The sequence below is a fragment of the Lynx rufus genome, unplaced genomic scaffold (genome assembly GCF_022079265.1).
Source record: "Lynx rufus isolate CCGP_SWC_20201006 ecotype Redwood Valley unplaced genomic scaffold, mLynRuf1.p SCAF_26, whole genome shotgun sequence".
Taxonomy (NCBI): Eukaryota; Metazoa; Chordata; class Mammalia; order Carnivora; family Felidae; genus Lynx; species Lynx rufus.
In genome coordinates, this window is record NW_025814841.1 from 8,812,196 (window position 1) to 8,824,844 (window position 12,649).

The window sequence follows — 12,649 nt, forward strand, 5'->3', positions numbered from 1 at the left end:
GGCTATCAAATGGTGATTTTCTTTTTCTAACGTTTATTTATTTTTGAGACAGAGAGAGAGACAGAGCATGAATGGGGGAGGGTCAGAGAGAGAGGGAGACACAGAATCTGAAGCAGGATCCAGGCTATGAGCTGTCAGCACAGAGCCCGACGGGGCTTGAACCCACGGACCGTGAGATCATGACCTGAGCCGAAGTCTGACGCTTAACCGACTGAGCCACCCAGGCACCCTATAATTGCCCCTTCTTATAAGGATACCAGTCATGTTGGATTAGGGCCCACCCATATGACCTCATTTTGCCTTAATTACCTCTTTAAAGGGCTGTCCCCAAAAGAGCCATATTATAAAGTTTAGGAATTCAACATATGAATGAGGGAACACGATTCAGACCATAACACCATCATTACTGATTTGGATGCTCAAATTGCCTGAAATTTGGCATATTTCCTTACACGGGCCATAGGGGTACACAGCTATGGTCTCTACAGTGTATTTAGAGGTCTCCCTCCCTTCCTTCTCTATCCCCCCTTCTCCTCCCTTCCTGCTCCCTTCTCTTCTCACTTTTCCCCTTTCTTTCCTTCCTGCAGTGCAGGCCCAACAAAGCCTAGGCCACCCCAGCAATCAATTCACAAATCCCTTCCAGTGAGGAGGAGACTGGGTGTCTTTGAGGAAGTACACTTTACAACATTACAAATACATATTATGACTCTTCTAGCCTTCTATCCAGGGTTACCATGTCCCAAGAGAAGTACTTTGAGAGTGGCTAAGGATTTGGCTGGATTTCAAGTCCCTGAGTAAATTGACAGGATTAGTGAAAGGAAGTTTAGGGGGAGAGGTATGTGAATGGACCTGGCAGAATAGACCAAAATTTGGGGGAATATTTATGTCTTATATAAATGCTATCAAAAGGCTGTTAGGTTGGGCTGTCCTAACAAAATGCCATAAACTGGGTGGCTTAAATAACATATTTATTTCTCACAGTTCTGGAGCCTGGGAAGTCTAAGATCAAGGTACGGGCCAATTTGGTTTCTGGTGAGAACTCTTTTTGGCTTGCAGGTGGGAACCTTCTCGCTGTGTCCTCACATAGGGGTTGGGGTGGAATCTTCTTCCTCCTATAAGGCCACAGCCCTAACAGATTAGGGCCCCACCCTTATGACCTCATTTAACCTTAACTACCTCCTAAACCCTACCTCCCCATTGAGTCACATTGAGGGTAAGGGGTTCCACATATGAATGGGGGAGGGAGGGAACACAAGTCAGTCCAGAGCAGGTTCCCACTTCAGCCGACGCTTTTGATTTTTTTTTTCAACGTTTTTTATTTATTTTTGGGACAGAGAGAGACAGAGCATGAACGGGGGAGGGGCAGAGAGAGAGGGAGACACAGAATCAGAAACAGGCTCCAGGCTCTGAGCCATCAGCCCAGAGCCCGACGCGGGGCTCAAACCCACGGACCGTGAGATCGTGACCTGGCTGAAGTCGGACGCTTAACCGACTGCGCCACCCAGGCGCCCCCAGCCGACGCTTTTGTAAGTTAAAGTCACATTTAATTTTATTTAGCTAGTGAAATTTTTCAAAACTCCATTCTTCCTCAAAAGAGCTGCAATAACTTACAGATTTTGTTTTGAGTTTATTTATTTATTTTGAAAGAGGGGGAGGAGGGGCAGAGAGAGAGAATCCAAAGCAGGCTCCGTGCTGTCAGCACAGAGTCTGATGCGGGGCTCAATCCCACGAACCATGAGATCATAACCTGATTTGAATTTGAGAGTCGGATGCTCAACCGACTGAGCCACCCAGGTGCCCCAAGATTGGTTAAATATGAACACTAACTTGAAATTCTCTGAGTCCTAATGTTTTCATGCTTACTGAGCCCAGTTAAGTTTCCTCCTTTCCCCATCAATTATTTTTTGACTGGGGTATCTTACTTTTCCTTGAAGATAATTTGTCAGCCAAGCCGTGGTCTCTTCCATTTTTCTTCAGAGGAAGCATTTTATAATCAGGTGAGTAATACTAATCAGGTGTCCTGTGGATGTTAGAAAATCTTTCTCATGAGCCACCTCAAGTCTTGCTCAATGAACTCAGGAATAAAATGGCTCTAAGAACAGGGAGAGAAGCCATATATATGCTCAATACCATGTTCCTCCACTTAACATGGTTTCCCTGGGTAAGTGCCCAGTTTGCCAGCAGCAGTAAGAGTAACCAAGTGTAAGCCTCCAAAATGGCACCTATAATTTGAGGGGACCTATCAGCCACCTTGTGAAAGAGTGATCAGACCTCTTTTGAAGCACCAGAAAATCTTTATTTTAATAGACAGTGGATTATGTTTGCTTTTCCTGCACTTCGGGCCCCTGGCAGCACCATCCATTAGTGGATGGTATCATCAAGACATTACACACCAAGACAATACATTCGGTGTATCTTATTAAATAACTCACTTTACTATGAGACAAGTAATGTAATAGGTTAATTTCTATGTGATTTACTGGTCTTCTCGTCTACCTCAATAGCCAGAAGCAGCTAAACCCATAGGATGATGGAAGGGCACAGTAAACACTCCCTTATGGCACCAACCAAGATAAAACCCCTTTGAAGGTTGGAGTGCTATCCTGTGGTTTGCAGAGTGTTCTGAACCAGTGACTGATAAATGGTACTGCTTCTCCCATGACTAGTATGCACACATCTAGGTCTTACTCTCCAAGCTTCCTGTTCACTTGGTAAACTACAACATAATTTTCCTTTTATGCTTAACTGAGCTAGTTTGTTTCTGTTGCTCACAACTTAAGTATCTAGACTAATAAACAATGATTACCCTACCTCCCCCTCTCCATGACTAGTCTCCTTAGCAATTACCTGTCCTGTCTTATTCTTGATAATACCTGAACATACCTGATACTGCGATTTTAAATGCTAATAGTACCTTGATTGAGTTGTATCTTGAAAGCATAGTTCATAAGTCTTTTCACCTCCAAGGAGTCCTTTTATCATTTTTCTTTGACATACTCATGTTTTGATGTCACAAATTTGCATTTATTATTTCTTCATTAGCTAATCAGTGACATTTTCTGATCTGCATGACATAGTTACATCATGTATAGTATTAATTAAGTTCCAGTTAAAAGCAAAAAACATCAGTGTCAATCTGTGTATTACAGCTTTATTAAGGATAAAAGTACATGTACATGGAAGGCTTTCCAAATTACTGAATATGTAAAATGTTATTATGGACACGTAGAAACATAGTAACCCCATTTATACTAAAATTTCAAAAATGGACTCTAAGAAATATAAAATAATCCAAAGACATTTATAGACACTACTTTCCTAAAATGTCACCCCTCTAGAGTAAAATAGTGAATGAAGTATTCTGGGTTCTTTGTATCCAAGAATATAAAAAACCTATGCTCCTTGGATGGAAAAATGGTTTAAAAAAAAAAAAAAAGAGAAAGCATTTCCCTGGCTTATTTTTAATCCAGTGCAGTCTGGAGCATTCCTAGTCTGAACAGAGAGGGGAACAGAAGAAATATTTTGGATTCCTTATTATTGTGGAGGCAGAAAGGGTGCAGAGGAATAGGTAGCATTCATTCCCCTTTGTCCTCTAATGGTTCAGAATTCTTATATTGGTCTATGTGTGTTTAGTTAGTCAAAAGGTCACCAATATTCATTCAGTTTACAGGATCTTTTCACTTGGATTCACTGTCCCTCCCTCACCAGATTTCTGAGCATGTTTAATGTCCGGGTGACTTAAGAATGTGAAGGTTGAGTTAGACAAATAGAGTTCCAAGTTACAGCTGACCCTTAAACAACACTGATTTGAACTGGAAGGGTCCACTTATATGTGGATTTTTTTTTCCCCAGTACAGAACTGTGATGTATTTACTCTTATGATTTTCTTAGGAACATATTCTTTTCTCATTTACTTTATTGTAAGTATATAGTATATAATACATAGAATATAAAAAATACATTATCTGACTGTTTATGTTATTGATAAGGCTCTTCTGGTCAACAGGAGGCTATTAGTAGTTAAGTTTTTTAGGAGTCAAAAGTTATACAATGGGCTTTTGAAAATGTGGGGGGTCAGTGCCTCTGACCTCTGAGTTGTTCAAGGGTCACCTGTATTAACGGGCCACTTCCTAATCTGGACACTAAGTAATAGCGATGATAATGAATATGATAGTTTTAACCGCTTAAGGGGATGGGCCAGTGTACTGAACCAATGAATATCACAAGAACTTGTTAGTATTTGCTCTAACCAGGAATGCAGCCTGTCACTTTTAATTCCCATAGCAAGTATAAACCAAAAGCACAATGAATGCAGGTGCCTGCAGAGTTCTCAGAATCTTGGAGCAGCGATTTTGGTGAATGGAAATCCAAAGCCTTGTGTTAATTCTATTCTGTCACATTTACCTGTTGGTATTTTTTCAAAATCACTCTGAAATGCTACAGATGGGCATCCAGAAAAAAACAAAATAATATCTAATGGCAAAGTCCTTTCTTAAAGCATATATATTTCCCAACTTTTTAGTATGATGATTTTCAAACTCAAGAAAGTTGAATAATACACCCAATACCTAAATACCCTCCACTTTAAATTCAACAATTGTTAACACTTTGCTGCATTTGCTCTACCCAACTGTCTACCTTCATTTAGGACTTTATTTACATTTATTTTAGCAATTCAAAAATAAGTTGCAGATAATCATGACACTTCATCTGTAAATACTTCAACATACATCTCTTTAGAATGAGGACATGACTTAAAGCACCCATTTTTAATAATAGTAAGAGTAATATTTTAACACAAGGGTCAGCAAAGTATGGCCTGCAGGCCAAATTTGGCCGGCTGCCTGATTCTGTAAATAAAGTTTCATTGGAACACAGCCATTATATATTGCTTATGGCTGCTTTTGTGAAACAACAGCAGAGCTGAGTAGTTGCCTCGTAGAACATATGGCCTCAAAGGCCTAAAATATTTATTATTTGACTCCATAGAAAAAGTTTGCCAATTTCTGCTCTAATAAAATACAAAGGTGGGAAATTTAATTAAAAATTTTTTAATTTTAGAAAGACCAAGTGAGCGGGACAGAGGGAAAGAGAGAGAGAATCTTTTTAAATTTATTTACTTGAGAGAAAGAGAGAGTACAAACAGGGCAGGAGTAGAGAGAGGAGAGAGAGAGAAGCCCAAGCAGGCTCCAGACTGTCAGCACAGAGCCCGATGCAGGGCTTGAACCCACAAACTTTGAGATCATGACCTGAGCTGAAGCTGGATGCTTCACCAACTAAGCCACCCAGGTGCCCCGACAGAAAGAATCTTAAGCAGACTCCGCACCATCAGCACAGACCCCAATGTGCGGTTGGATCCCATGACCCTGGGATCAAGACCTAGCTGACATCAAGACCTGAGCTGACATCAAGAGTTGGATATATAACCAACTGAGCCACCCAGGTGCCACAATTTTATAAAATCTTCTTGAGCCAAAAGATTTGACTGTCATTTTTGTATTGCAAGTGTTTCTTCCCCTAGTGCATAGGTTTTATGATGTTGTGAATGACTTTAGGTATGGGGGGGGTGGCTGTGCTGGGGAGGTTGGGGAGGTTGGGGAGGTAGGAGTTGGATTGAGGAAGAGAACTAATATTCACTGCCCATTTATTCTGTACTATGGGCTATGCTAGATGTTTTATACACCATTACATTTATTGTGATCCTCGCAACAATACTATGAAATAGACATATTATTCTAGTTTTCTGATGAAGAAACTGAGACTTAGAACCTTTAGACAATTTGCCCCAAGTCATGCAGATATTAAATAGAAAAACCTAGAACCTGGGGTGCCTGGGTGGCTCAGTCGGTTAAGTGTCCAACTTGGCTCAGGTCATGATCTCATGGTCTGTGGGTTCAATACCCTTGTTCTGCTCTGTGCTGACAGCTCAGAGCCTGGAGCCTACTTCAGATTGTGTCTCCCTCTCTCTCTGTCCCTCCCCCACTTGCACTCTATCTCAAAAATAAACCAAAAAAAAAAAAAAAAAAAAAAAAGAAAAGAAAAGAAAAACAAAAACCAAGAACCTAAATCTGTCTCCATAGAGATACAGCAAAATCCATTAAGATCCCCTAGGAAGAATTCTCAAATATTTTGTGGTCATGTTTCATACATAAGTGTTTTGGGCTTCTCTGTCTTCCAATTCAAAATAATAAGATCCCTGGAAGAAAGCAACTAAGGCCTTTCTTTTTTTTTTTTTTAATTTTTTTTTTTTCAACGTTTATCTATTCTTGGGACAGAGAGAGACAGAGCATGAACGGGGGAGGGGCAGAGAGAGAGGGAGACACAGAATCGGAAACAGGCTCCAGGCTCTGAGCCATCAGCCCAAGCCCGACGCGGGGCTCGAACTCACGGACCGTGAGATCGTGACCTGGCTGAAGTCGGACGCTTAACCTACTGCGCCACCCAGGCGCCCCAGGCTTTTCTTTAAAGTATAGAGAGGACATATATAGTAAGGACCAGAAACTTGGTAACATATAATGAAAAGTACCCCAGGAAAGTCATATCAAGTACTTTAATCATTTAATCTCTAAAATGGGGGTGATCTCTATCCTGATTACTTTGGGAGAAAGTTAGTATTAAAAAGCTTTGAAAATATAGGGCTCAGTATAAAAGTGTAAGGCTTCATAATTTAGTTTATGTCTTTACCTAAGCAGGCGTGCCTCAAAAACAACTTGCCCATCTCATTCTTCAGTTGTGTGTGTGTGTTTAAAAGTAACCTTTACCCACAACATGGGGCTCAAACTCATGACACTAAGACCAAGAGGAGTCATATGCTCTACCTACTGAGCCAGTCCGGCGCCCCTCATTCTTTAGGTCCTTACTCCTCAAATTCTAGTATTTATAAGAATCACTGAGGCTGCTTATTAAAACGATTCCCAAGCCCCACCAAACACTTCTTCCACATACCTGGGTGGGGTCCAAGAGTCAGAATTCAAGGTGATTCTGAATTACGTGATCTGGGAGCCATTCTTTGAGAAATATTGTTTTCAGATATAACTGATGTTTCACAAGATCTATTTAAATCACCACTTTATGATTAATAAGGAACTTTACATAATGCATGCTGTGAAATAATTCAAGTAGTACTGAAATATTTAAGGTAAAAAATGTCCTCTCATCACCCACTTTTCTCATATCTTATCCAGTGGTGAGTTTTGATGATTAGCTTTCCAGACTTGAATTTTGTATGCATATACAAACACATGTATTGGTTTGTTTATATATATACATTATATATTATACATATATACATACATACAGAACGATGAGCATTTGGGGCGCCCGGGGGGCTCAATCGGTTAAGCATCCCACTTCGGCTCAGGTCATGATCTTGCAGTCTGTGGGTTCGAGCCTAGAGTCAGGCTCTGTGCTGACAGCTCAGAGCCTGGAGCCTGCTTCAGATTCTGTCTTCCTCTCTCTCTCTGCCCCTTCCCCGCTCGTGTTCGGTCTCGGTCTCTCTCTCTCAAAAATAAACATTAAAGAAAAAAAAAAATGATGAGCATGTTTCTGATTTCCTTTGCCATCAAAAATAATACCAAAATAAATATCCTTGTTCACAGGTCTTTGAGCAACTGTGACTGTTCCTGATTCCTAAAAGTTGACACATAATGACAGCTTACCTATTGGTCCGATTTTACATTTTTGGTGCTGGTACATTTTGGAAGCTCTGTGCTTCCTATTTTGAATGATCCTTCACTGGACATTTATATCAAGGTCCAACGTTCACAACAAAAAGATTTCTAAATTAGACCTGTTTATTGCTCTCTGTTGCAAATTGAGCTTACAAGGTCGCACTAACACCGCCACTTAAGAGGTGAGTTTGGGGAAGCCAGCGCGGGGGCGCCACCGTTCTCCGAGAGGCCGGCAACTTGGGCGAAGACAGGGGAGGGCACACAGCTGCTTCGGCCCGCGCGGAACTGACGCGGGAAGGTAGACCCGGGAGCCGAGGCGCACCGAAGCCTTCCTCGAGTCTCCCCACGAGCCGCGGCTTCGGTACAGACGAGTTCAGCGGCAGCAAGACCGTGAATCCAGCCGCCTCTTCTCACCGCCCCTCCCGCCTCACCCTCAGTCGGCTTCTCTAACTCCCGCCCCGTTCGACGTTCCTCGAGTCTGCAGCTGGGAGCAACACACCGGCACAGCTTTAAGTCCCGCAGCAAGAGAAGGTACAGAACGCCACCGCCTCTCTAACTGGCTGTACTAACAGCAACCTGCAGCAGTCCTCCTCTTCTTGCCCTGCCCCTTCCGCTTGCGGCTTGCTTCCGGTTCCGGCGTCCCGGCTTTGCAGTGAAGAGCTTTGCATTGTGGGAACTCTTTCCTTTCTCTCTCCCGGCCATTTTGGCGGTTGCTTCTGGTGAGTGGGCTCTGCTGGGCCGAGGTGCGGGCCGCACTGGCAGCGCAGTGAGTTGCTCTTTGGAGTTCTGATCCTAAACGACCTGTCCTGTCCTTTGTATGTTCTAGGTTGGGTCCGCCCCGCACCTAAGGCAGGAAGATGGTGGCCGCAAAGAAGACGGTGAGTGAAGCGGGGCAGGGCCGGAAGCCGATTCACGTGGAGGAATGTCTAGGCCGGGGTGGGCCGATCTGAGCACACCGGGGAGACAGCGTGCTCACTGGCTTGGAGGGACCCGAGAGGAAATCGAGCGGTCCTCTCAGTGACTTGGGACCCTAGACTTAGGAGGTTTTTCTTAAAGGGGTCAGCTTCCAAAAAGCTGGATTCTGTTTTGAGATGGTTAAAAACAAGGCCTTCAGGTCCGTGTTAAATGTTTGCTTTGTAGAAAAAGTCGCTGGAGTCCATCAACTCTAGGCTCCAACTCGTTATGAAAAGTGGGAAGTACGTGTTGGGGTACAAGCAGACTCTGAAAATGATCAGACATGGCAAAGCGAAACTGGTCATCCTCGCCAACAACTGCCCAGCCTTGAGGTAATCAATCCAAGGAACCTTGAGTGTGTGTATCGTCCACTGCATATTCATCGAAGTGAATATGCAGGAGTGTAAGCTTCGGCAATCGGGGTAGCGCTAACTCAGCTTTATGTAAAATTTGTTTTAGGAGCGAGCACCTGCAGAAAATTTACGGATGCTTCTGTGGTGTTTGGGTCTTGAACCACCCCCCCCCCCATCATGTTTTCTCTTTGTAAGCTTGTACTTTGGAGAAGTGTGGCAAGAAGGGGAAAAACCATGGAACGTCAAACTTTGAGGGAAGCACAGAAATTTGTTTTTCCATGTATTTTGTGTCATGCCTTTTTGGTCATTCTTGAAAAGTACTCCGTTTTGGGGCGCCTGGGTGGCTCAGTCGGTTGAGCGTCCAGCTTCGGCTCAGGTCGTGATCTTGCGGTTCGTGAGCTCCGCATCGGGCTCTGTGCTAACAGCTCAGAGCCTGGAGCTGCTTCTGATTCTGTGTCTCCCTCTCTCTCTCTGCCCCTCCCCTGCTCATGCTCTGTCTCTCTCTCTTAAAAATAAACAAACATTAAAAAAAATTTTTTTAAAGTACTCCGTTTTGGGGGCTGCCTGGGTGGTTTAATCAGTTAAGTGTCCACTCTTGATTTTGCTCAGGTCATGATCTCAGGGTTAGTGGGTTAGTGGTTCCAGCCCAGCATAGGGCTCTGTGCTGACAGTTTGGAGCCAGCTTGGGATTTTTTCCCTTTCTCTCTGCCCCTCCCCTGCTCTCTCACTCTCTCTCAAAAATAAATAAGTTTTTTAAAAAAGTATTCCCATTTTTTGAACTTGTTACTGTATAGTAAAACTAAGGTAAGAAAAGCTCAGGCTGTCTGTGGAGCTACAGGTTCCTAGTTCCCCAAGTTTTTGCTTGACTTCACTGTTTTGAAATTGAACTTAGCATGGAAAATAAGTTAAAGAGACTTGGACTGTACAGAATATAAGCCATGTGATCAGTCTGCTACACTGCATTGAGTTTTTTCTGTGGTAATGCGTAACCTTCTCGTGGCATTTTATATAGGGTGTCTGTACATAATTGGCTTGCCTGGAGTGCTCTGTTCTCCATCCCATCCCATGGTTTGGTCTTCAGGCTTACCTTCTATATCAGTGCTTCTCAAACGTGAATGTGCACACAATTACTGGTAATCTTGTTAAATGCAGGTTCTGATTTAATGGGCTTGGGATGGGACCTGACATTATGCATTTTTTGTTAATTTTTTTTTTTTTTTCAACGTTTATTTATTTTTGGGACAGAGAGAGACAGAGCATGAACGGGGGAGGGGCAGAGAGAGAGGGAGACACAGAATCGGAAACAGGCTCCAGGCTCTGAGCCATCAGCCCAGAGCCCGACGCGGGGCTCGAACTCACGGACCGCGAGATTGTGACCTGGCTGAAGCCGGACGCTTAACCGACTGCGCCACCCAGGCGCCCCTGTTAATTTTTTTTTTAATGTTTATTTTTGAGAGACCAAGTGAGAATGGGGGAGGGGCAGAGAGAGAGAGAGAGACACACACACACACACAGAATCTGAAGCAGGCTCCAGGCTCTGAGCTGTCAGCACAGAGCCCGAAGTGGGGCTCAAACTCACAAACTGAGAGATTGTGACCTGAGCCAAAGTTAGCCGCTTAATGGATTGAGCCACCCAGGTGCCCCTGAAATTTTTTAAATGTTTATTTGGAGAGAGAGAGAGAGAGAGTGCCCAAGAGCAGGAAATGGGCTAGAGAGAGGGAGAGCAAGAATCCCAAGTGGGCTCCCCACTGTCAGTGCAGAGCCCTACCAGGGGCCACGAACCATGAAACCATGAGATCGATCGTGACCTGAGCTGAAATAAAGTCAGTGGACACTTAACCATTTGAGCCACCCGGGTGCCTCTAACATTAGGCGGTTTTAACAAGCACCCACACTACTGCTGGTCTGTGGATCCATATTTTGAGTAGTGGCAAGGTTCCATTAGGACTCTTCTAATTTGTAAAACCATTAATGTTTGTCTACTCAATTGACGCAGAAATGTTAAGTTTATGTAAGTAGTATCATTCCCCATCTAGGATTCAGAGCACCAGAGAGTGATAAAAGTGGTTTATCTTTTTTTTATAATTTTTTAAAGTTTATTTATTTTTGAGAGAGCACTAGTGGGGGAGGAGCAAAGAGAGGGAGAATCCGAAACAGGCTCCGCGATGTTAGCACAGAGCCCAATACAGGGCTTGAACTCCACAAACCTTGAGGTCATGACCTGAGCTGAAACCAAGAGTCCAATGCTTAACTGACTGAGCTACCTGGGCACCTCCAGAAATAGTTTATCTTTGAAACATAACACAGGTTTGGATTCTGGAACCTCCACTTACTGATCTGTGCCTGGATGTCTATTAGTTAAAAAAAAATTGAGTATGTTTTACTTAAGAGGTTATTGTGGGATTATGTAAAGTGTCTGATGTGTAGTAAATGCTAAGTAAATATTTTTATTTCACATCCTGCCCTCTTTTCCATAAGCATAGTTATGGTCTTAAACATAGGTATTCAGAAGATATTTGCTGGGTGTCCCATTTCTTAGAAAAGACCAAAGGAAAGGATGGTTTGTATTGGCTAATGGATATGATACTTTTTTTAGGGTGATTATTGATTTGATGACTGTTGGAAGTTAAAACTTCTGAGGGAAATAGTAACATTTAATCTGTCAGTCATTTGGTATGGCATTTATTTATTTGTCTTTTGTTTACCAAAGGAAGTCTGAAATAGAATACTATGCCATGTTGGCCAAAACTGGTGTCCATCACTACAGCGGCAATAATATTGAATTGGGCACAGCGTGTGGGAAATACTACAGAGTGTGCACACTGGCTATTATTGATCCAGGTATGTTTTTAAGTCATAAAAGAATTTTCCCTTTAGAATGTAATTACAAGTACTCTTTGGTATACAAATATCTTTGCTAACTAGGTTCAGATATTCAGAATATGGATATATGGCAAGGGATATCCTGTAGTTTTATTTCACAGAAAATTGATAACGGATATAAGTACGTTATGATAGGTCTTGGTGTAAATGAAGTTTTTTTACTTTGAGATTATGAAAATTGTTTGAAGCCCTTAAAATTTAGGACCTTGGTAAAGGTGAAATTATAAAGGGGGAGGAGGGATCAAATGAAATAGTAGAAAGGAATCCTTACTGGCTGCCTAAGGACAGATGGATAAAGATTCAGTTGAGAAAAAGAAGTGGCTACAGATACAGATCATGTTATATTTTAGAACTTAGGAGTTTTTAATTAATTCATAAAAGACTGCGAATATTCTCGCTGTTCTGATTTTGTAATAATCAGGGCAGGCTAAACATTCGCTATATTAAGACCATGCATGTGTCCCCAGACTTAGTTCTTTCCCTAGGTCTGGTTTTATCAATGCTGGTGATAAACCAAGTCTGACTTACATGATGCATCCGTGGAAAATGTCTGTGACTCTAGGTATCTGATCATACTTGAGAAATGACAGCAAATCTAGTGTAACAACTTTTGAAGATAACCATTGCCAATGTGATGATTACCAGTTGCCATTAAACAAATTGTAAAACTGTTATGTCTTATTTTCCAGGTGATTCTGATATCATTCGAAGCATGCCAGAACAGACTGGTGAAAAGTAAATCACGTAAAATTTTTCGTTAATAAAATTGGCTAGAGCTTGTTTTAAAAA

General features: G+C 42.4%; 1 protein-coding gene and 1 non-coding gene across 2 annotated transcripts; both read left to right on the top strand.

Annotated features, from left to right (window-relative positions):
* Positions 1 to 8,349: 8,349 nt before the first annotated feature.
* On the top strand, positions 8,350 to 12,649 carry RPL30 (ribosomal protein L30). Its single transcript, XM_047089004.1, has 5 exons — positions 8,350 to 8,389; positions 8,497 to 8,548; positions 8,811 to 8,956; positions 11,688 to 11,818; positions 12,550 to 12,649. The coding sequence occupies exons 2-5, from the start codon at positions 8,528 to 8,530 to the stop codon at positions 12,597 to 12,599; spliced, it is 348 nt and encodes a 115-aa protein (XP_046944960.1). The 5' UTR covers positions 8,350 to 8,389; positions 8,497 to 8,527; the 3' UTR covers positions 12,600 to 12,649.
* On the top strand, positions 12,243 to 12,374 carry LOC124519091 (small nucleolar RNA SNORA72). The gene has a single exon (XR_006964000.1). It is a non-coding gene; the product is annotated as a small nucleolar RNA SNORA72 (small nucleolar RNA).

Bases quoted from the DNA above. Each gene is read 5' to 3' on its own strand.
- RPL30 (XM_047089004.1), top strand. From the start codon at position 8,528: ATGGTGGCCGCAAAGAAGACG. The intron at 8,957-11,687 runs GTAATCAATCCA...TGTTTACCAAAG, and splicing joins AACAACTGCCCAGCCTTGAG to GAAGTCTGAAATAGAATACT. The intron at 11,819-12,549 runs GTATGTTTTTAA...CTTATTTTCCAG, and splicing joins ACTGGCTATTATTGATCCAG to GTGATTCTGATATCATTCGA.